The sequence below is a fragment of the Scyliorhinus canicula genome, chromosome 5 (genome assembly GCF_902713615.1).
Source record: "Scyliorhinus canicula chromosome 5, sScyCan1.1, whole genome shotgun sequence".
NCBI classification, from domain to species: domain Eukaryota; kingdom Metazoa; phylum Chordata; class Chondrichthyes; order Carcharhiniformes; family Scyliorhinidae; genus Scyliorhinus; species Scyliorhinus canicula.
Window position 1 is genome coordinate 174,988,291 of NC_052150.1, and position 25,071 is coordinate 175,013,361.

Sequence of the window (25,071 nt, forward strand, 5' to 3'; positions counted from 1 at the left end):
TTATTACAGTCAGATGTGACTTCGTAAATCCCGCCCCTGCCGTGGCTGGAATTCTCTCCCACCCGGGAATCAGCGGGGGCGAGAATCGCGCCCCGCCAGTCGGTGAGCCCCCCACGGCAATTCTCCGGCCAGCAATGGTCCAAAGTCCCACTGCTGTCAGGCCTCTCCCTCCGACGTGGTTTAAACAACCTCTGGTGCCGGCGGGAGCAGGCGACGCGAGCGGGCCCCGGGGTCCTCAGGGGCAATCGGACCCCGGGGGTGCCCCACGGTGGCCTGGCCCGCGATCGGGGCCCACTGATCGGCGGGCGGGCCTGTGCCATGGGGGCACTCTTTTTGTTCCGCCACCGCCACGGCCTCCACCATGGCGCAGGCGGAAGAGACCCCCTCCACCGCGCATGCGCCGGGTGACGTCAGCCCCAATTGTAGATTGCAATTTGCAGTCCCAGCCTCTTGATCCTGCCTTAGTATTGCAGTCAGCAGGCACTTCTGAGCAATCAGGCAGTTCTCAAACCCATTCCTAGGCCAAGCCCAGTTCCAGGGCCTCACTTGCAGACCCGATTCTCTCCTTCCCTTTTCCTCTCCACTGAGCAGCAGTCGCAGAAAAGGAAGGGAATCAGCAGCAAACAGATTAACCCCATTCTAACCCTCCGCCAGAAAATCTAGAAAGGGCTGCCACCGCCGGAAGAACCCTTGTACCGACCCCCTCAGGGCAAACTTAACCTTCTCCAGCCTGATGAACCTGGCCATGTCATTGATCCAGGCCTCCGGGCTCGGGAGCTTCGCGTCCCTCCACTGTAAGAGAATCCTACGCCGGGCTACTACAGACGCAAAGGCCAGGGTACCGGCCTCTCTCGCCTCCTGCACTCCCGGCTCCGATGCCCTGGACCCGACCACCTTGGACAAAGTCCCCGCCACCCCCTTCCAAAACCCCTCCAACGCCGGACATGCCCAGAACATGTGGGTGTGGTTCGCCGGGCCTCCCGAACATCTCCCACACCTGTCCTCTCCCCCAAAGAACCGGCTCATCCTGGCCCCAGCCATGTGCACCCTATGCAGCACCTTCAGCTGAATTAAGCTGAGTGTGCGCAAGAAGAGGACGAGTTCACCCTCCCCAGGGCATCCGCCCACGTCCCATCGTCGATCTCTACCCCTAGCTCCTCCTCCCACTTCGCTTTCAGCTCTTCCACCGAGGCCTCCTCCTCTTCCTGCATCATCTGATAAATTGCCGAGATCCTACCCTCACCGACCCACGTCCCCGAGAGCACCCTATCCTGCACCTCCCTAGGCGGCAGCAGCGGGAACTCCGCCACCTGCCGCTTAACAAATGCCCTAATTTGCATATACCTGAAAGCATTCCCAGGGGGGAGGCCACACTTCCCCTCCAACTCCTCTAAAGTCGCAAACTTCCCATCGAGGAAAAGGTCCCCCATCTGCCTGATGCCTGCCCTATGCCAACTCAAAAACCCTCCATCTATTCTCCCTGGTGCAAACCAGTGATTGCCCCGTATCGGGGCCCACACTGAGGCCTTCACTTCCCCCATATGCCGCCTCCACTACCCCCAAATTTTGAGGGACGCCACCACTACCGGACTCGTAGAGTACCTTGCCGGGGGGAGTGGGAGCGGGGCCGTCACCAATGCTTCCAAACACGTACCCACACAGGACGCCACCTCCAACCTCTTCCATGCGGCACCCTCCCCCTCCATCACCCACCTGCGAATCATTGCCACGTTCGCAGCCCAGTAATCCTCACACACATTGGGCAACGCCAAGCCGCCTACCTCCTTTCCTCGCTCCAGGAATACCCTCCTCCCTCTCGGGGTCTTCCGCGTCCACACGAACCCCAGAATACTCTTATTAACCCTCTTAAAAAATGTCTTCGGAATCAATATGGGGAGGCACTGGAAAAGAAACAAAAACCTCGGGAGCACCGTCATCTTAACTGACGGGACCTTACCTGCCAAAGAGAGTGGCAGCAGCAATCCCATGTCCTGAACTCCTCCTCCATCTGTTACACCAGCCTTGAAAAGTTTAGCCTGTGCAGGGCCCCCCAGCTCCTAGCTATCTGGACCCCAAGATATCTAAAGCTCCTCTCCGCCCTCTTCAATGGGAGCTCTCCTATCTCCCTCTCCTGGTCCCCCAGGTGCAGCACAAACAGCTCACTCTTCCCCACATTGAGCTTGTAGACCGAAAAATCCCCAAACTCCCCAAGTATCTTCAACACCTGGCATCCCCCCCACCAGGTCCGCGATGTACAACAGTAAATCATCTGCGTACAGCGACAACCGGTGCTCCTCCCCCCACCCCGCACAATCCCCCTCCAGTTCTTCAAATCCCTCAGTGCCATGGCCAAGGGCTCAATTGCTAACGCGAAGAGCAGGGGAGACAAGGGGCACCCCTGCCTCGTCCCCCGGGAAAGCCGAAAGTTCTCTGACCTCCTCCCATTCGTCACCACACTCGCTACCGGGGAGCTACACAGCAACCTCACCCAGCTGATGAATCCCTCACCAAACCCAAACCTCCTCAGCACTTCCCACAGGTAGCTCCACTCCACCCTGTCAAAAGCTTTCTCTGCATCCATCTATGCTACTATTTCCGCCTCCCCAGCCGCCGACGCCATCATCATAACATTGAGAAGCCGCCGTACATTGACATTCAGCTGCCTCCCCTTCACAAACCCTGTTTGGTCCTCATGGATAATCATCGGGACCACATCTTCCACCCTCCTGGACAGTACCTTAGCCAACAACTTTGCATCCACGTTGAGGAGCGAAATCGGCCTGTAAGACCCACACTGGAGGGGGTCCTTATTCCGCTTCAGGATCAGAGAAATTATTGCTCTAGACATCGTCGGGGGCAGAGCCCCCCCTTCCCTCACCTCATTCAGGGTCCTCACAAGCAATGGGCCCAGCAGATCTGAAAACTTCTTATAAAACTCCACCGGGAACCCATCAGGTCCCGGTGCTTTCCCTGTCTGCATGCTCCCCAGCGCCTCCATCAGCTCCTCCAACTCGATTGGGGCCCCCAGACCCTCCACTCGCTCATCCTCTACTCTTGGGAACTCCAGCTTATCCAGAAAGCGGTCCATCCCGCCCATCTCCCTGGGGGGCACCGCCCGGTACAGCCCCTCGTAAAAGTATCTAAACACCCCATTAATGTCCCTGCCACTCCGCACCAAGTTCCCTCCTGCATCTGTGACTACCCCTATCTCTCTCGTTGCCTCCCGCTTCCGGAGCTGGTGGGCCAGCATCCGACTTGCCTTCTCCCCATACGCATATACCGCCCCCTGCGCCATCCTCCACTGCGCCTCCGCCTTCCGGATGGTCAGTATATCAAACTCCGCTTGGAAACTGCGACGCTTCCTCAAAAGCCCCTCCTCCGGGACATCCGCATACCTCCTGTCCACCCTTCCCATTTCTTCCACCAGCCTCTCCCTCTCAACCCTCTCCTCCCTCTCCCTGTACGCCTGAATGGATATCAGCTCCCCTCTAACAACTGCCTTCAGCGCTTCCCAAACTACCCCAACTTGCACCTCCCCGTTATCGTTGGCTTCCAAATACCCCTCTATATCCCGACAGACCCGCCCACATACTTCCTCCTCTGCCAGAAGCCCCACATCTAACCTCCACAGCGAGCGCTGATCCTTCCCCTCCCCCAGCTCCAGGTCCACCGAATGCGGAGCATGGTCAGATATGGCTATCGCCGAATACTCCGCCCCCACCACTCTCAGGATTAGCGCCCTGCTGAGAACAAAAAAGTCAATCCGGGTATAAGCCTTATGGACATGGGAGAAAAAGGAGAACTCCCTACCCCCCGGCTTCAAAAACCTCCAAGGGTCTACCCCTCCCATCTGATCCGTGAACCCCCTCAGCACCGAGGCCACCGCTGGCCTCTTACCCGTCCTAGACTTCGAATGATCCAGAGCCAGATCCAACGCAGTATTAAAGTCCCCTCCCAAGATCAAACCCTCCCGTCTCCAGGTCCGGGATCCAGCTCAACATTCGCCGCCTGAAGCCCGCATCGTCCCAGTTGGGGGCGTACACATTGACCAGAACCACCCGCTCCCCCTGATGTCTACCACTCACCATTAGGTATCTACCTGCACTGTCTGCCACCACACTCAACACAACAAACGACAAGCTCTTGCCAACTAAGATCGCCACCCCTTGATTCTTCGCATCAAGCCCCGAGTAAAACACCTGCCCCACCCATCCTCTTCTCAGCCTCACCTGATCCGCCACCTTAAGGTGCGTCTCCTGGAGCATGGCCACGTCCGCTCCCAGCCCCTTCAGGTGCGCCAAGACCCGGAACCGCTTCACCGGTCCATTCAGCCCCCTCACATTCCATGTGACCAGCTGAATCGGGGGGGGGGGGTCTTCCCCCTCACTCTGCGCCGGTCAGCCATAGCTCTCCTTCGGCTCACCACGTGCCCGGAGAACCCCCCAGGCCCATTCCCCACGGTGGCAGACACCACCCCCCCCCAAACCTCCCCCTTCACCAGCCGTTCCCCTACAGCCCCTGCAGCAGCAACCCGGTACCCCCCCTACTCCCCCCCCCCCCCCCCCGAGCCCCCCCCCCCCCCCCCCCCCCCCCCCCAAGCTAGGGCTGTGTAACCCCTACCATTGTACTTCCGTAAGTCAGCCGACTCCTGCTGACCCCGGCTGCTCCCGCCATCCCGACGACCCCCCCCCCCCCCCCCCCGATGCAACACAACCCCATTCCCCCCTCCCATGCCAGCACCGCCCACTACTTCTACAGCACGGGAAGAAAGCCCGCGCTTCCGTCCCAAACCCCGCCCCCCCGACCCAACACACGGGAAAATGACGGGCACATGACCCAGCGGGACTGCGAACAGCTCCCCAACCCTCCACCAGTGAAAAAACGAAAAAGCATCCAAATAAATAAATAACAGCCCCCAAAAGCGAAAAAGCAGAACAGCAAAAGGGCAACATCAAACACAGCCAATAAAAACAAAAGGCTACCAAGGAGGACAGAGCCTCCGGACTATGTACATCATTCCCCAGCCCCCCAGTCCTCAGTTCGAGTCCAACTTCTCTGCCTGGACAAAGTTCCAGGCCTCCTCCGGAGAATCAAAGTAGAGCTGGCGGTCCTTATAAGTGACCCAGAGGCGAGCCGGCTGTAGCAGGCCAAACTTCACCCCCTTCCTGTGAAGCACTCCCTTCGCCCGATTTAAACCAGCCCGTCTCTTCGCCACCTCTGCGCTCCAGTCCTGATAGATCCTGATCTCTGCGTTCTCCCACCTGCTGCTCCTTTCCTTCTTCGCCCATCTCGGCACGCACTCACGGTCAACGAAGCGGTGAAAGTGGACCAGCAGCGCCCTAGGCGGCTCGTTTGGCCTGGGCTTCCTCAATAGCACTCGATGGGCCCCCTCCAGCTCCAAGGGTCCTTGGAACGACCCCGCGCCCATTAACGAGTTCAGCATCACAACTACGTAGGCCCCCAAATCCGAACCTTCCAGCCCCTCTGGGAGGCCCAGAATCCGCAGGTTCTTCCGACGGAAGCGGTTCTCCATCTCCTCCATCCTTGCCAGTCATTTCTTGTGAAGCACCTCATGCGACTCCACCTTCACCGCCAGGCCCAGGAGTTTGTCCTCGCTCTCCGAGGCCTTTTGCTGTAGCTCTCGGATCTCCGCACCCTGAGCTGTCTGAGTCGCCATGAGCTTGTCCAGCGAGGCCTTAAACGGTTCCAGGATCTCAGCCTACAGCTCTCTGAAGCAGCGATGGAGCAGCTCCTGCGCCCACTGCTGCCACGCTGCCGGTTCCCCGCCCGCCGCCATCTTGTTTTTCCTGCCTCGCATCTTTCTCTGCTCCAAAGCCGATTTTTTGACCGCTCCACTCCTGGTCTAGTCCATCCACTGGCAGATAAGCACAGTGGATGTGTTCCCACCCGGGGAAAAGTCCAACCAGCACCGCTTCGGGCCCTTAAAAGAGCCCAAAAGACCAGAAATAGCGGGAGCTACCGAACGTGCGGCTTAGCTCCGCATCACCGCAACCGGAAGTCCCTTAATCTTGTATCTTGATGGTATATAAATTCTTCCTCAATGAATTGGGGTGAAAATATATTTTGAAATCATAATGATTGTGAAATATTGATTAAAAGATTGATCTATTATGTGGTCACATTTATTTTAAAAGTTGAATATACTTTCTGCTGACTTGTGCAGTTACTTACACACAGCGTCAAATGCTGGAAATATCAGAAATGCATTTTATTAGAATCACCCCAAATTTCCACAAGCCTTATGATGCACTCCCAACTTAAAGTGAAGAGGAATGTGGAAGAAAGCCTCAAGAATTAGGACAGAACTTAGATATTCCAGGTCACTTTTGCCTCAGACTTCCATCTGTTTCTTGGGAAAGGTGTGATTGCTTCGGGTGAAAATTTAATCTTCCTCAAACATAGGCCTCTTTGGCAGAATGGGTCTGATTTGGGGGAAGCAATTGTCCCTATGGAATCAATGGAGTTCATAAAACATATTTAAAAGTAGATGGCACTAAATCTGGGAAATGCAGTAGGCAGCATCACTTCTCCCAACTCCCTTAATGTGGCAGATGCTTGAGAAGTATCAATATTGGTGTGCCGTGCTTGCCACGAACAATGAGCAGGAGTAGACCATTCAGCCCTCGAGCCTGCTCTGCCATTCAATAGGATCATGGCTAATCTGATAGTAACCTCAAATCTGCATCCACCTTACCCTTGATAACCCAGCAGCCCCTTGCTCACTAATAATCTATCCACCTCTGCCTGAAAAATATTCAGAGACTCTGCTTTCACCACCTTTTCAGTTAGAGTTCCAAAGCCTCACAACCCACAGGGAAAAAGATTTACCTCATCTCCATTTTCATGCTTAACCTATTTTAAAACCACGACCACTAGTTTTAGATTCTCCCACAAGAGGAAACATGGGGGCGGGATCTTTCCGTAATTGGCGGGGCAGGCAACTCCGGCGGGACGGAATGGTGTGAACCACTCCGGCGTCGGGCCGCCCCAAAAGGTGTCACCTTCAGGGGCTGAGGCCTGCCCCGGAGTGGTTTGCACCCCGCCGGCCTGCGTGGAAGGGACTTGGCGCCACGCCAACTGGCGCCGAAGGGCCTCCGCCAGCTGGTACGAGTTGGCACATGCCCGGGAGTGCCAGAGTGTGCTGGCATAATCCCCGCGCATGCGCAGAGGGCTTCGTTTCTGCGCCGGCAATGGCGGACTGCTACAGCCGCCGGTGCGGAACAATAGAGTGCCCCCAAAGCACAGCCCCGCCGCGGATCGGTGGGCCCCGATCGCGGGCCAGGCCAACATGGGGGCACCTCCCGGGGCCAAATCCCCCGCGCCCCCCCGAGAACCCTGGAAGCCGCCCACGGAGCTGCGTCCCGCCGGTAGGGACCTACCTTGATTTATGCCGGCGGGACCCTCCTTAAACGGACGGGACTTTGGCACATCGCGGCCTGGAGAATTCGGGCGGCCCCAGGGCCCATTGAGTCGTGCTGGTCCCCGCCATTCTCCGAGGCGGACGGCGCGATTCACACCAGGGCGTTTTTTTGGGGGGGTGGAGAATTCAGAGGACGGCGGGGGCAGAATTCACACCAACCCCCGGCGATTCTCCGACCCGGCGGGGGGTCGGAGAATCCCGCTCATCTCCTCATGCAGCCTGCCAAGTCCCCTCAGGATCTTATATGTTTCAATCAAGTTGTCTCTTACTCTTCTCAACTCCAGCAGAAACAAGCCTAGCCTGTCCAATGTTTTCTCATAAGACAATCCACCCAGTCCAGGTATTAGTCTGATAAACTTTCTCTGAACTGCTTCCAACACATGTACATTATTCCTGAAATTAGGTGACCAATATTGTACACAGTGTTCCAAATGTGGTCTCACCAGTGTCCTGGACAACTGAAGCATAACCTTCCTACTTTTTTATTCAATTCCCGTCACAATAAATAATAAAATTCTACTGGCTTTCCTAATTATTTACTGTACTTGCTGTACTTTCCTATTAACTTGTTGTACCTGCACACTAGCCTTTTGTGATTCATGCACTAAGATACCCGGATCCCTCACCACCTCCGAGCTCTGCAATCTATCACCATTTAGATAATATGATTTATAATACAGATGAGGGAACCTCTCCCTGAGTTCACAAGGCTTACAGTGGTGCAGTGGTGAAGGTTCCTCACAAGTGCATTCTAGCATTTATGGCAGGTTTTTTGATTCACAAATTTTCAAATCTATTCTGTACCTAATTTACGGGTGCTGTTATTGTGAAATGGAATGATTATGGTTCTCCGGTAGTTATTCCAGAACTCTCAGCATAGTGGACCCCACCAGAGTTTAAAGTAGTATTTCTGCATGATTCAAGAATATGAGATAATGTATGACATCGGACACACTGCCAAAGAGGGACAAGAGTAAAAGCATCACAATTGATGGGGTGGCATTAGGTTCACCCATATTTGAGGTAGATCATGTTTGAATCCTGGAATATATAACATTTTGGCAGATTTTGTTTCATGACTGAGCTATCTTTTGGCACAGAATCTTGCAATGGTAATAAAACAAAATTATAAATTGAACTTCAAAGCATAGCAAATGAAAACACAGCTACCAAATGCTATCTTACCGAATCCTGTTCGAAGAATAAAGAAACATACACCTATCTATGGCAAACTTCATATTGAAGATAGAATAAAGATGTATAACTGGTACGTTCTTATTTTAGGTAGATAAGGTATGCCATAATTACTTCAGCCCTTCAGTTTACAATTGTCTAATAAAAGTAGTTCAAATAAATAATTTGACCAATCTCAATAAACGTCTGGAACAAAAATGTGTGTATATATATATAAAATATATTTATACAAAGATTAATCAAGACTTGGCAGAATGTACTGCAAATAAAAAGTATGTAAACATAGTAGCAAGTGCTGAATTCTCAGAATAGGTTGGTTATTAAAGTTCCATTTCATGTGAAAGCAGATTTTATTTTCCTGGAAATTCAATCTCTATAGGCGCGACTTAATGCATTGTGCCCGATTCTGGACGCAATGAGGCCTTCAGATCTCGCTAGAGGCCTATTGCAGGATTTGTGACACTTGTATGCCTCGTGAGATATAACGAGATCTCGCGAGGCATCGCAATCTGGATCCCGCCCTCAATGTGTCGGAGTTACCCAAGGCACGGGATCACATGGCCTTGCCTCAGAGACCCCGAGCGGATGCCATTTAGCACTGATTTCCACAAACGTGGACCAGGCATACCAGCACCTTGGGGGTCTCTCAAGCGATCGGGTGACCCGGTTGGTTGGAGTCTGAGCAGGGTGGTACCCTAGCAGTCCCATGCCACCAGAGAACCATGGCACTGGCATCCTGGTAGTGCCACCCAGGTGCCACTCTGGCAAAACGGTGCATAAGTGGCACTGCCAGAGTGGGAGGGGCACTGTCAGGGTGTCAGGCTGGCATAGCTAAGGTGCCCAGGTGGCATCTTGCCTGTTCCGGGGATCAGGCCCAGGGATGGCCTGCCCTTATTAGGTAAGGCGAGGGGGATTGAGGACCCCCTAATTAGGGCATTGGGGAAGATCCGGATGCCACGGTGGGAGGACCAGAGATCAGGACGGCTTTTAAAAATAGCTCCCCAATCTCTTCCTGCATTGGCGAGTTGAGCTCGTTCGTGCAGAAAATGAGCCTAAATGCGACCTCGGCAGGGTGTTCCTCGCTGAGGCCGAAAACAAATCTGTAATGACTTAGGCCAGACCTTTGAGATTGGCCAATTAGAATATGAGTGGCCCAATCAGGGAACCCGTTTCTGTGTGTATAACAGGGAGTGTCAGATCCTCTGCACTCCCGGTGTAGACAGCAAGGTGAATGGTCATGGTTGTTCAGCTGTTGGGTTTGTAAATAAAAGGAATTCTGGTGACGGGACTTCTGCCTCCGTGGACGTATTACAGAAGCAGAGTCCTGTTTTACAGCGGGATCGTTCTCGGTGATGCAAGGGCTGGTAAACACCCCACTAAACGTGCCAAAAACGAGTTGTTTGTGTCTTTTCCAGTAAATTATGCCTTAAGGTATTTTACCAGAATGTGGATGGGCAGTGACAAATACTAAATGATCTGCCATACAGTTCAGTGCTGGGGCAATTGTTTTTTCTCATTTAGATAAATAACCTGGATTTAGAAACTCAATTAAAAGTGGCTATATTGGTAAATAATATCAAATTAGGAGTAGTGGAATTGGTAGAAATCACAGAGTGGAACAAAATATTGGCAGGACACTGTCAGATGAATTTTAAGTGGATCTATACAAAATGCTCACATGGATGAATAGTGTTGAAATAGCTGTGGATAAAATTGAAAGATACCTAGAAATCTGAGCAGACCTAAAGCTAAACATCTCCAGCCAATGGAGGGAATCAATCAATAAGTGCAACTGGATGTTGACCTATACAGCCAAAGCAATAGAATACAAGTCAAGGAAGGTAATGACGAGTGCCCAAGTAAGATCACACCTTGAATACTTCATCCAGTTCTGATTACCAAGAAGCAGGAAAAGTATCCAAACATTGGAGACATTATAGAGAATAGACATAAAGTTATTCCCTGTGTTATTTCAGGGATAAGAGTTGTGAGAAAAGACAAAACCTTTTTAACAAAGCAAGTAAGTATCTGTGAGATTAACATATATAGAGACACAAGGGACTATTAATAGTTTTACAAGAAGTCAATCCAGAAAATACTTTAAAATTAAACTGTGGGAATAGAATTAGGAGCTGTATGTTCACACTAGAAAATACTAATTGTAGACCAGATGTTAAACAACTCTCATTCATACACACAATATCAACATAGAACATAGAACAGTACAGCACAGAACAGGCCCTACGGCCCTCGATGTTGTGCCGAGCAATGATCACCCTACTCAAACCCACGTATCCACCCTATACCCGTAACCCAACAACCCCCCCCCCCCCCTTAACCTTACTTTTTAGGACACTATGGGCAATTTAGCATGGCCAATCCACCTAACCCGCACATCTTTGGACTGTGGGAGGAAACCGGAGCACCCGGAGGAAACCCACGCACACACGGGGAGGACGTGCAGACTCCGCACAGACAGTGACCCAGCTGGGAATCGAACCTGGGACCCTGGAACTGTGAAGCATTTATGCTAACCACCATGCTAACATCTGGAATAAACTTCCAAATAGAACTGTGAAGGAAAAATCATTGGAAAAACAAATGGATGTTATAATTTAAGGGAGGAGTGGGGGCAGAGAAAGAGATACACAATAGGATTCATGTGGATAGATGAATCAAGCCTTCCTTATCCACAATTATTTTGGTAAATTTTCACCTGAGGAAGGAGCAGTGCTCCGAAAACTCGTGTTTGAAACAAACCTGTTGGACTTTAACCTGGTGTTGTAAGACTTCTTACTGTGCTCACCCCAGTCCAACGCCGGCATCTCCACATCACAATTATTTTGTAATACCAACTGAGATTTCAATGTCAATTCTTTTGGACACAATGGGGGATGTTTTATGGGCGTGCCCGCCACAGGAATTGTAATAATGATCTTTATTAGTGTCACAATTAGGCTTACATTAACACTGCAATGAAGTTACTGTGAAAATCCCCTAGTCACCACACTATGGCGCCCATTTCAGGTACACAGAGGGAGAATTCATAATGTCCAATTCACCTAACAAGCACGTCTTTTGATGCTTATAGGAGGAAACCGGAGCGCCCAGAAGAAACCCACCCAGACACAGGGAGAACATGCCGACTCAACACAGACAGTGACCCAAGCCGGGAATCAAACCCGGGTCCCTGGCGCTGTGATGCAACAGTACTAACCACTGTGCTACCATGCTGCCCATGTCGTGACCTCCAGGCAGGAAATTCCAGTCTTTGGGCAGGCACGGTAGGAAAAGCTCACCCAATGTTAGGGGGAAAGAGGATAAGAAACAGTTCTGTTTCATGTTTTCATGACCATCCTTTATTCAGAAAATTCAATTTTGTGCAAGAACAAAAAGTAGTTGTGCAAAAAGTTTGTTTTGGACTGTAGTTTACACTGGAACTATTCCAAAACCAACTTTTGTAATATTAGCAGCATGACGATGGGTTGCATAGAACAAAATATTGTTTATGTTGTTCTTCCAGTCCAAATGTTTTTTGCCCCATAATTATATCAACAACAACATCTCAATCAAATTATAGTGTCATGGATATGCCATAAAAATATTCAGAAGTCTTGAGTGGATGTTTAAAGCCTGGATAAACCTAAAATGCTTTCAATTTATGTTCACAAGTATTTTCCGATCACCTTCATGCAGGAGCTTGGATAAGACCTAGTTTATAGCTGCAATCTTTCAGTACTTCAATACAACATAAAGTTTCCACTAACTTAAAACGCAAGCATGTAGATGTAAATGATATCATGAATGTAAATATTGCAAATAATACAAAATTGACTGCAATGCAGTAAACTACATTGTCATTATTGTTATAATCAATGCAAATTATGTAGCTCATCAGTTTTCTCACCATTTTTTCCCTTTTGTATTCCTCAGCTTGCAATTGCATTTTCAAATGCTCTTCAGATGTTACCAACTACAACCAGAGAACAAGGTAAGCAAGTATTTGACCACCAACTCATGGAAGTTAAACAATTATTATTCTTATTTACTCTTTACATATTGATTCAGCAGGACAGCTATATTTTGTGGCATTGTACTCGTAAATATAGTCACTGTGTATACTCATTATATATTTTACTTTAAATGACATTTAAACCCAAAGGCAAGAAGTTATTTAATTAATATAACTAAGCACATATTTTGTATCCATCTATAGTCATATCCATCTACTTAACCTGGGAAGTTTAGGAATGATCATTGTTCCCAAGTATATAATATAATTCCTTAAAGTGAATCGATAAGCATGTTATTTTATATTTGATAAAATAAACAATACCTTTCGTATTGTATTCAAAGACTTTTCAGTTTTCTCTTTTAGTACTATAAGCTCCTGCTCTGAAAATAAAGAAAAGCAGACTGTGAAAATCAGATCTTCAGATGCCTGTGTTCTTTCTCAATGCTGAAGGTCAGACTCCAGAGCCCACTGGAATCCACATTGGATGGAGGACCTAGCAGGATTCTAACCCGAAACACTACCCTTGACCTTCATTGCTTTGCCCCTGCTGTTTAGCCGGCTGGCCTAATGGATATTAGGTAGTAGTTCAAGGGCCAAGTGTGGCTGTGTGCCCAGCCCTTGAATGTCGTTCTCTGTTAGTCACAGCCAATACAAAGTGGTTTAGCAGGTGGTTCTTTATCTGCTCAAAGCAATTCTTATCAAAAGCAAGACACACCATTAAATTAGCTCACAAACAGCAATAAGTAATATGGTATCTGTCAAAAACAACTTAATATTTTATTGTGCTATATCTAATCAATTAAAGTACAAAAGAACATTTTGGTGGTTAATTTTCAATTGAATGGTGTGATGTACTATATTGACCAATTTTTGGAAACCATGCAACAATCTGTTGAAAATAAATAGGAGCGCATATCACACCTATGGAGTTGAAATAAAATGCCCATGAAATAAGTAGTTCAAATTATCATTAACCATCAAGTATTTGGGGGAACAGCTACCAGAAGTACTATGTTGAATTTCCCATTGGTGCCACCTTTGGGTGGGATCATATCCATACATCCAATTCATTAAAATAAATTGAATGTCTTTGGGATAGTCTAGAATTCTGCTTCGTTAGGAAAAAAGTTATTAACTAATAGGATGGAATGGAGAAGAACAAGGAATGAACGTGTGCAAGAAGTTAAAATTAATGAAAACCACATAAATACATTTTTCTTAATTACATTGTGATGGTGGAATACTTTTTATATCAGTTTTTGTATGATGACCGTGTTTCAACATTAGACAGAAACAAACTACAATCTAAGTTATGACAGCACATAGATCAAATAAAACAGTTACTGTGTAAACTCCAGCACCTGTATCATTGTGTGGTAAAAATAACACCTGTTGAATATTTACTTCCTCAAACACACTCATAAAAATACGCACCTTGCATTTACATATATCCAGACTAAATAGAAAACAGTCTCACTTTCCTGTGACAATCCATGAAATTACACATCCTCAAAATATTGAATTCAAGTGAAAGATCTCTCAAACAAATATTGTATTTCTGCAGTTTATTTTGAATTATTTAAAAATACCTAATTGAGTTATTTGAATTTCGCTTGAATGAATGGTTTCCGACATCCTGTCAGCATTCTTCTTCAGAAAGCTTATTTGTTCCTTCAATTCTTCATTTTCTTCAATAAGTTCTTCGTGCTCAAAGTCGTCCTTTACGTCAAAATTGATCTGCAAAAATCACAGAACTCTTTTGTCAAAACAGAAAACAAAAAGCAGAAGTGGCAAGCTGTGTAGCCAATATGAAAATTATTCCACAACAGAGCTGTCATCCAACTTTCTGGCTTTTATGAATCATTTGGAATATGAATAGGAAACAACACAAAAAAAGAAAAATGTGCAGAGGGGAAAAAAAGTAGACCCCTCCAAAACCGAATCTTGGTTAAAAAGCCAGTAGTACATTACATACAAAGACAATAATTCATGGGGACATTTTATTGATGAGAATAATACATATCATACTGTTTGTGTGCCCTCATCATTCAGGTCCATGTATTGTGGAAGCTGTGTCCAGGCAGGCAGCTGTGGCCCATCCACCCACATCCCCCCGTGTGCTCGAGGACTGTTGTCCGTAACTAGGCAGGAAGGGGAGTGTGTAGCCGGACAACACCAGGGGTGGCAGAGCACAGAGCTAAGGAGGGGGCTTGTTGCCATTGTTGCCATTCCTCACTGACAGTACTGCCACAGTCATAAAGAGCACGTCACATGTCAAAGTAGTGAAGTTTTCAGGCTTGAAGCCGCATGGAGTCCATCAGGTCTGCTGATATATACACAGTTGGTTTTCTACTTTGTGATGGAGCCACCCGGAGATAATTCATATTCTGAACATTAACATGGCTTTGCATGCCTGTCACGCATAGGCTGTGCAGGCGGGTGGGTTGATGCTATTGAACACTTCTCTTCAATTTACAGAAAGACCAGTTTTACTCATTAATGTAGTGTAATTTTTTTGGAAACCTTTATTAAGGCAGGTGTTTATGAGTAAATACTTGATCAAAGTAATTTAAACGGCATTTTTATATTTGAATTTATCCTCGCCTACAAAAATAACAATCCCAAATACACTTGCTAGCTTACATTGAAGGGTATAGTTTTGAGTCAAATATATATTCTTAGTAGTAAATACTGTAGTAGAAATAAATACATATATAAAATAACTTGTTTACATTTGAAGTGATTAGGGTGATAAAGTCAATGAGACATCGAGCCAAGATGTCATACTAAAAGCTTCCGGCACGAGATAGTAATATGTTTCAGCAAGGCTTTTATCTATATGTGCAATATATCAATTCTATGAGCGCTGGATTAAATGTTCATGTATCCAGAAAATATTTGAGTAGCCCTTGCTGAAATTAGCAAGATAGATATTAGAAAGACTTTTTACTTTACATTCTATTGGTATAACTGTTACAAACTACAATGAAATATTCACACTGGATGTGATTCATTAAAACGTAAAGGTATCTGTTTCTTTTGACACTGCCAGAAAACTGCAAATGCTCAATTATCTTTCAAGTTTTGGCATATGCTTTGATTGGTTAACTCTTACATCTAGCTCCACCACCTGTTATAATTAAGAATTGCAGATAATTAACTATTCAAGTCTCCTGCCGCAATGAGGACACTCATTAGCAAGACAAACAAAGGGACGGTTTTCTGTAGCTACAGTCATCTGTCACACTTTGAGTGGCAGGTTTTGTGCTGGTGTTCTTTGCCATCTGCCCCCAGCAGCAGTCCTGAGCTTCAAAAAAGCAAGGAACTTGCTATGTACAACACTGAAGCAATAAGTGAAGGAAACAAGCTTGGGCAAGTGAGAACTATCTCACTCGAACTAATTACAGTTTCTGAATAAACATTGCTAATATACAATTACCATCCTGTGTTTGCACATAATTTGAACATAATTAAAATATTTGCAATAATATTATTTTAAATTAGTAGCGAAATGCAAAAACTGTATGATTTGTAAATATCTATCTACTCACTATCACAATAGCTATCTATACTCACTGCTTTTGAGGGTTAACAATACAAAATATTGAGTTGGATTCACCGATTTTGAGGCTATGACCGGAGGAAGTAAAGGTAAGTCTTACAACACCAGGTTAAAGTCCATCAAGATAATGATGATATGTTATTGCACAGAGATCTCTCTTGTAACTCAACTACAAAAGTAATTTATCAGAACCAAGCCATCATGAGTTATCATTGGCACCTTCGATAGATCTTCCTTTCTCAATGCTTAAAAAAAATGTTCAAAAACATACTTGCAGCACATTAATATGTAATGTTGCTACTCCTCTTGGGCTATTTATTTTGATATTTTCCCCAAAATAAGTGCACTTGTCTGTTAAGAAAATAATTTGCAATTATATAATACCCTCCACCTTTAGAGGATGTTTCAAGACCTTTTGCAGTCAATATGTTACGTTTATAGCAGTCACTTCTTGTGTAAGCAGATTCAGCAGCCAAATCTGCACACAGACATGTACCACAAACAACAATGCGACAAATGACTGCTTAATATATTTAGTTGGGATTGCCTGATACATATTGATGATACATATAATCTTTACTCTTCCAGAAAACAAGTGAAGTAGCCTCTCAGGTATTTTGTTATCGCAAATTATCAATCAGCAAAATTCTCGAGTTTTAAACTTTAGCAAGGTGTTTGTACCTTTCAACATTATCATGATCAACAACAACTTACATTTACATAACATCTTTAGTTTTCTGAAATGATGCTTCATAATAAGGCAGAAAGAATTGGATGCCACTTCAGAGATTAGGTGTGACTGAAAACTAGCTCAAAGATCGAGACCTCAAAGAGGAGGTTTATAAAGATGGACATGAGGAGAAAAACTGACAGGATCTCCTGTCCAACCAGGAGCTGGTTTAGCACACTGGACTAAATAGTTGGGTTGCAAAGCAGAACAATGCCAGCAGCGCGGGTTCAATTCCTGTACCAGCCTCCCCGGACAGGCGCCAGAATGTGGCGACTAGGAGCTGTTCACAGTAACTTCATTGAAGCCTACTCGTGACAATAAACGATTTTCATTTCATTTCACCTTGACGGCCACCGGTAAAGGGTGTCCTCCCCCATTCCCCTGCGGTGCCAGGTGTGCTATCATGTGGCAGATGTGTTGGACAGTCTCCCTACTCATCCGCAGTCTCCTCCTGTCCTCCTCCTAGTCCAGGAGGTCCTCGAAGGACATGCAGTCGTGGAGACACGTGGCCTCATCCGGAGCCTCCTTGGCACCACCTCCTTCTCCTCCTCCTCATCCACCTCGTCCTGTTCCTCCTCCTCCTTGTGGGGCAGGCGGCCCTCCAGCCTGAGCGGCTGGCACCTGCCCCTCTGCAGCCCGCTCCTCTGCTGCAGCTTCCGCTTGCTGTCTGATCTGCCCCCGCCCACACTGCCACAGGGTTGCATGCAGGGCAGCGGCCGCCACCACGGTGGCCAACATTGGTGGTTGGTGACGACATATGATAATCTGGAGGGGTTGAGTGGAAAACACATTATCATGTACGAGAGCCCGCAGTCCCTGACATACGATCTCCTACTTCCTCTCTCAGCCAGCACGCCAGCTTCACGGTTTTTAAAAGGTGGTTAGAAACACGCCTTCGGGAAATTGCCCCATCTGGGGCGCTGAATCGCAGAGACCCCCGGAGAATCGGTCGTCAGGGAAGATAATGAGATGCATACTGTACTTCTGGGATGTGCGGCGGACGCCGTGATTTTGTAGAGTTGGGGGATCCGGAGAATTCCGATTTGGCACAAAACAGGCGTTAAGCCCAATTTCGGCGTCGGAGGCGATTCTCCGGCCGACCGCATTTCGCGATTTCGGCACAATGTCACGGAGAATCCAGCTCCTTCTTGTTACCATGTCTCATGATGACGCATATACGGATGCCACAGAGCGACACGGAGACCGAATACAATGATGCTCATTGTGTGACCAGGGATGTCGTGGAGAGGTGCTTCGGATCCTGAAGATGCGTTTCAGGTGCCTGGACCGCTCTGGAGGGGTCGTCTAGTACGAGGCAAGGAGGGTCGGCCGCATCTTTGAGGTCTGCTGCGTCCTCCACAATTTGTTCTATTATCAAATTATCCTACTCTTGTTTGATTCCTTGGTGCAATATGATGTTCACACATTCTCTCCCTTCCTCATATTTTCTGGTAACAATCAGTCTCATCACTAACCTGCACTCCTACCTTCAACTTTATCTTTGATTTTCTAATTTTCCATGAAACTGAACTCTTCCCCACCCCCCGCCCGCCCCCCTATTTAGTTTAAAGCCCTATTTACTGCCTCAGTTATGTGTTATTATGACTACTTTTCTCTTCCCACTTGAATCGCTCTCCGTACCACGGTGCTATGGTCAGTTTGGCAGCACGATAGTACTCTAGTCTCCCACCAGAATTAGTGTCAATGTTCAATAATTTTGAATCCATTTCTCCCACACCAATCTTTTAGCCACGCATTTACCTCTTTAATCTTATTGAACTTCTGCCAATTACCTTATAGCTGAGGCAGTGATCCAGAGATTAATGCCTTTTTGGTTCTACTTTTTAATTTAGACTCGAGTTGCTCATATTCCCTCACCAGAACCGCTGTCCTTGTTCTATCTATATCTTTTGGTACCTATGTGGACCATGACAACAGGATCTTTTCCCTCCCACTCCAAGCAACTCTGGAGCCCAGGTGAGATATCCCGAACCCTGGCACTTCAGGACTCTCAACCTGACCAGAGAGAACAATTTCTCTTCCTGCTTGAATCGCTCCCTATACCATGGTCAGTTTGGCAGCACGGTGTCACAGTGGTTAGCGCTGTTACTTCATAGCGCCAGGAACTCGGGTTCGATTTCCGGCTTGGGTCACGATCTGTGCGGAGTCTGCATGTTCTTCTCGTGCCTGCATGGGATTCTTCCGGGTGCTCCAGTTTCGTCCCACAAGTCCCGAAAGACGTGCTTGTTTCATGAATTGGACATTCTGAATTCTCCCTTAGTGTACCCGAATAAGCGCCGGAGTGTGGCGACTAGGGGATTTTCACAGTAACTTTATTGCAGTGTCAATGTAAGACTACTTGTGACACAAATAAAGAACATTTATTATTTGTCCATCCTCCCCACAGTCCCTGCTTTTGTCCATACAGGGAGCAAGAATCTCAAACCTGTTGGACAAGGACAAGGGCTAAAGTTCCTACCTGCCTAACTCATAATCACACCTTTCTGTCCCTGACCACTGGCTGAATTCAAGGCAGTTTATCAAAGGAGTGTGATGGTCTGCTGAAACACAGCGTCCAGGTAACTCTCCATTCCCTGATGTGTCACAGTGCCTGATGCTCAGACTCCAGTCCATCAACTCCGAGCTGGAGTTCCTCGAGCAACCTCGAGCTGCTGATGTGATTGATATGTTATGAACTCTGGGATAACACAGGCTGCAGCTGGATGCAGCTTTAACCAAAAGATACTCCAGACCTTGAAGTTAGTTCAATCTGATTTATTGAACCAGTAGCACAGTTAGCACAGTTCTCTATGAGTTTGACTCTCTGCTAACCTAAGTGTGGTTACTCTGTCTGACTGAACCAGACTAGCTCTTAGGCACGTGCTGGAAGTGTGATACTGTGCATACACCCTGACTCACTCTGTAGATGTTCATCAGTAGAAAGAAACCGAGTGTGAGTGCCTCGTGCCTTTTATAGTGAGATACCACCCCTGAGTATCCTGCCTGCTCATTGGTCATGTCCTGTTTTCTGTGTTCATTAGCTGCCTCTTTGTGCCTGTCTGTATATCATTATCTGCATGTCTGCATATCATGACATCTCCCCTTTTTCTTAATTTTCTTTGGCATATGGGAACGTACTTACATGTGGTGGCATATATTACCATATTTACAAGGGTTGGCATATGTGAACATATTTACACGTGAAGACAGCTGTCTAATGTGAGAAAACAGAACATAGCAAACAAAACAAATGTTCACAAGTCCAGTCTCTGGGGCTTGCGTCTGATCCTTGTCGACCACCAGAGAGATGGTGGTGGGGACGACGGCGCCTTGCCAGGCGGGATGGAAGCCTGACTGGTGGCCTCATAGTTCGAGGTATCAGGAGGTGGCCAAACAACGGACGGAAACAGAGAAGAAAGTGGTTGCAGGCAGGCAACGTTGCACAATGTCCGTCTGTTTTGTCGCACAACAGAACCATCAGCCATACGTACAACGTCCGAGCCGGGCGCAGCCTGTCGAACAACGACAGCTGGAGCAGACCAGCCACCATCCGGTATCTTGATCCTGACAGTGTCTGCCGGGAATAACAAGGGCAAATTGGTGGCATGAGCATCATAGTCCTGCTTTTGCTGGTTTTGGAGCTGCTGCACCTTCTGCAGCACTGGGAGGTGATCCAGGTTGGGCAAGTGTATGGCTGGAAGTGTCGTCCGCAGGTCCCTGTTCATCAGGAGTTGAGCCGGCGACATGCCAGTGGACAGCGGGGTCACCCTGTATGCAAGCAGCGCGAGGTAGATGTCAGAAGCAGAATCTGCGGCCTTGCTGATGAGCTGTTTCACAATGTGCACCACTTTTTCAACCTTCCCATTGGACTGTGGATAGTGTGGGCTGGAAGTGACATGTTTGAAATGGTATGACTTGACAAACATAGACCACTCGTGGTTGTTGAAGCACGGGCCATTGTCACTCATGACATTGAGTGGGATACCATGCCTGGAGAACGTCTCCTTACAGGCCTTGATGACGGTCCGAGATGTGAGGTCCGAGAGCTTCACGACTGTCGAGACGGATCATAGGTCTCTGGTCCACATTTTCCACAAGGACCTGAACGACATGATGCCTCGGTTGCAGCGCATCCTCCTCAAACTCAGAAGGTACGACTTTGACTTCAGACCATTGGCATGGACACGGCGGAATACCTGCTGGAGACGGTGTGGTAGTCACGACTTCAGGGTAGTTGGAGAAATAGTCAATAATCAACATGTAGTCATGACCATTCACACAAAATAAATCAATGCCAACCTTGGACCATGGGTAGGTCTCTATTTCATGCTGCTGGAGCGTATCCTTGCTCTGTGCTGGCTGGAAGCGTTGACAAGTCGCACAGTTGATGACCATGTTTGAGATGTCCTGGCTAATACCGGGCCAGTAGACAGCCTGCCTGGCTCTGCGTCTGCACTTCTCGATGCCCAGGTGTCCCTCATGGATTTGGCGGAGAACCAGGCTCTGGAGACTGAGTGGAATGGCAATCCGATCCAGCTTGAGGAGGATACCATCAATCACCGTCAGGTCCTCCTTTACATTGTAAAATTGAGGACACTGCCCTTTCTTCCAGCCATTGGCGAGGTGGTGCATGACACGCTGCAAGAGGGAGTCTTTGGCTGTCTCCTCGCGGATACGAACCACCTTCTCATCAGACGCCGGGAGGGTGCTAGCACACAGCTGCACCTGTGATTCAATCTGCCAGATGATTTTCAGCGGTTCACTCGGCAATGTGATGGAGCAGGACAATGCATCAGCGATGATGAGCTCCTTGCCAGGTGTGTACACTAAGTCAAAGTCGTACCTTCTGAGTTTGAGCAGGATGCGCTGCAACCGAGGCGTCATGTCGTTCAGGTCCTTGTGGAAAATGTGGACCAGAGGCCTATGATCCGTCTCAACAGTGAATTTCGGCAGGCCATAGACATAGTCATGAAACTTGAGAATGCCAGTGAGAAGACCCAGGCATTCCTTCCCTATTTGCGCATACCTTGTTTCGGTGTGCGTCATGGCCCTCAATGCGTAGGCTACCAGGGCCCAGGATGAAGTGTCGTCGCGTTGAAGCAGCACCGCACCGATGCCATCCTGGCTCGCATCTGTTGAGTTCTTAGTCTCCCTGTCTGGGTTGAAAAATGCCAAGACGGGTGCAGTGGTAAGCTTGGCTTTCAGCTCCAGCCACTCTGCCTGATGTGCTGCCTTCCACTCAAAGGCAGTGGACTTTTTCACCAGGTTTCGTAGGGCCATGGTGTGTGAGGCCATGTTTGGGATGACTTGCCCAGAAAATTGACCATGCCGAGGAAGCGCAACACCGCCTTTTTGTCTTCAGGGACCTTCATGGCTTTGATGGCCTTGACCTTGACCTCAGGCGCACGCCCTGCTGAGAGATCTGGTCACCTAGGAACTTGAGTGTCGACATGCCAAAGCAATATTTGGACCTGTTCAGCTTCAGACCATTGGCATGGACATGGCGGAATACCTGCTGGAGACGGTGTGGTAGTCACCACTATTATATTATATACTGCATACGAGGGTATTACGAGAAGGCCCCTGTACTACAGGTACGGGGGTAGATCCCTGCCTGCTGGCTCTGCCCAGTAGGTGGAGTATAAATGTGTGGGCTCTCCGAGCTGCAGCCATTTCGGCAGCAGCTGGGGGAGGCTCCTCATCTCTGCTTAATAAAGACTCGATTACTCTCTACTCTTGTGTCTCGTCGTAATTGATAGTCCATCAATTTATTACGCAGAGATTTTTAAACGATGGATCTCCGCATCAAGCCTGATCGCCTGCAGCTGCACCCTCAAGAAAACAACGCCAAGTCAGCGTTCGCACATTGGCTAGCCTGCTTCGAGGCATACATAGGATCTGCGACTGAACCACCCTCAGAGGCACAGAAGCTCCAGATCATCTACATGCGCCTGAGCTCGGACATCTTCCCCCTCATCCAGGACACGCCGACATACGCTGAGGCCATGGCGCAACTGAAGGAGAACTACACGCAGCAGACCAACAAGATCTACGCCAGGCACCTCCTCGCCATGCGGCATCAACTCCCCGGTGAGTCTGTGGAGGATTTCTGGCGTGCCCTGCAACTCGTAGTGAGAGACTGCGATTGCCAGGCTGTCTCGGCCTCTGAACATTTGGACTTTCTACTTAGAGACGCGTTCGTTACAGGCATAGAGTCTGCCTACATCCGCCAGTGACTCTTAGAAGGGGCTACCCTCGACCTCACGGCGACCAAGAAACTAGCGCTCTCGCTCACGGTTGCCTCGCGCAATATTCAAGCGTATGCCCCCGACCGCGCAGCCCACCCCTCCTGGACATCGTGGACCCCGCCAGCGAACGCCCCACCGTGCACCCCATTAGCGACCGCCCCCAGCCAACCCCAGACTTGCGCCGCACGGCAACCACACAACCCCGGGGGACCCAAGTGCTACTTCTGCGGATAGTCAAAGCACCCCCGACAAGGCTGCCCGGTACAGAGCGCGTTCTGCAAGGCCTGCAGTAAGAAAGGACATTTTGCTGCTGTGTGCCAGGCCCGCTTGGTCGCCGCCGTTGCCCCGGCGCCCCCCCATGTGTGACCCCCGGGCGCCATCTTCTTCCTGTTCAGACCACGTGTGGCCTGTGGGCGCCACCATCTTGCTCCCCTCACAACATGAGGGGCCTGTGGGCGCCGCCATCTTACTCACCATCTTGCTCGCCTCACATCTGCGGCCCTTGGGCGCCACCAGCTTGCCCGCCCCAGGACACGTGCGGCCCGGGGGCACCGCCATCTTCCCCACCTCAGGATCCCCGCTCGTCGGACACCTCATCGGGCCGCTCATCGCCTGCAAACGTCGCCAACCAGCCACGCCTGGGCTCCGTTTCGATCGACCAGACATGACCGCACAACCTCGCGACCACGTCGATGACGGTGAAGATCGACAGGCACAAGGTTTCCTGCCTTCTGGACTCCGGAAGCACTTAGATCTTCATCCACCCCGATATGGTAAGGCGCTGCTCCCTCACGGTCCACCCCACCAACCAGAGAATCTCCCTGGCCTCCGGATCCCACTCCGTAGTGCTCCGGGGGTACTGCACTGCCATCCAGGGTGTAGAGTTCAGCGGCTTCCGCCTCTACGTCCTCCCCAACCTCTGCGCTGCCTTGCTACTCGGCCTGGAGGTCCAGAGCCGAACCTTGAAATTTGGCGGACCCCTACCACCCCTTACTGTATGCGGCCTCACAACCCTTAAGGTCGACCCACCTTCCCTGTTTGCGAACCACACCCCGGATTGCAAACCCGTCGCCACCAGGAGCAGACGATACAGTGCCCAGGACAGGACCTTCATCAGGTCTGAGGTCCAGCGGCTGCTACGGGAAGGTATTATCGAGGCCAGCAACAGTCCCCGGAGAGCCCAAGTGGTAGTGGTAATAACTGGTGAAAAAAACAGGATGGTCATTGACTACAGTCAGACCATCAATCGGTACAGGCAGCTCGACGCGTACCCCCTCCCTCGCATATCTGATATGGTCAATCAGATTGCACAGTACCGGGTCTTCTCGACAGTGGACCTGAAATCTGCCTACCACCAGCTCCCCATTCGCAAGGCGGACCGCCAGTACACCGCATTTGAAGCGGATGGCCACCTTTACCATTTCCCTAGGGTTCCCTTCGGCGTCACTAACTGGGTCTCGGTCTTCCAACGGGAGATGGACCGAATGGTTGACCAGTACGGACTGCGGGCCACTTTCCCATACCTGGACAACATCACCATCTGCGGCCATGACCAGCAGGACCACGACGCTAACCTTTCCAAATTCCTCCACACCGCCAAACTCCTTAGCCTAACCTACAACAAGGAGAAGTGTTCATGAAAGCAACTGACCATTGGTCAGTGAGGAGCGTGAATCTCCTGCCGGCCAGGTAGTCCTCGGCTATGTGGTCCAGAAAGGAGTTCTAGGGCCCGACCCCAATCGCATGCGCCCCCTCATGGAACTCCCCCTCCCCCACTGCCTCAAGGCCCTCAAACGATGGCCAGGGATCTTTTCGTACGACGCCCAGTGGGTCCCAAACTATGCCGTCAAGGCCCGTGATGCATGATCAATAACTCTCGAA

General features: G+C 49.1%; 1 protein-coding gene across 1 annotated transcript in view; it reads right to left on the reverse strand.

The window, feature by feature from the left end:
* The window catches only part of c5h10orf67 (chromosome 5 C10orf67 homolog), a 434,228-nt gene that overhangs the window by 188,517 nt on the left and 220,640 nt on the right, over positions 1-25,071 (reverse strand). Inside the window, exons 6-8 of the mRNA XM_038796454.1 lie at positions 14,240-14,387; positions 12,972-13,030; positions 12,543-12,608 (exon numbers count right to left, since the gene is read on the reverse strand). Of these exons, the coding sequence (XP_038652382.1) occupies positions 12,543-12,608; positions 12,972-13,030; positions 14,240-14,387 (273 nt within the window). The remainder of the gene's footprint in view (positions 1-12,542; positions 12,609-12,971; positions 13,031-14,239; positions 14,388-25,071) is intronic.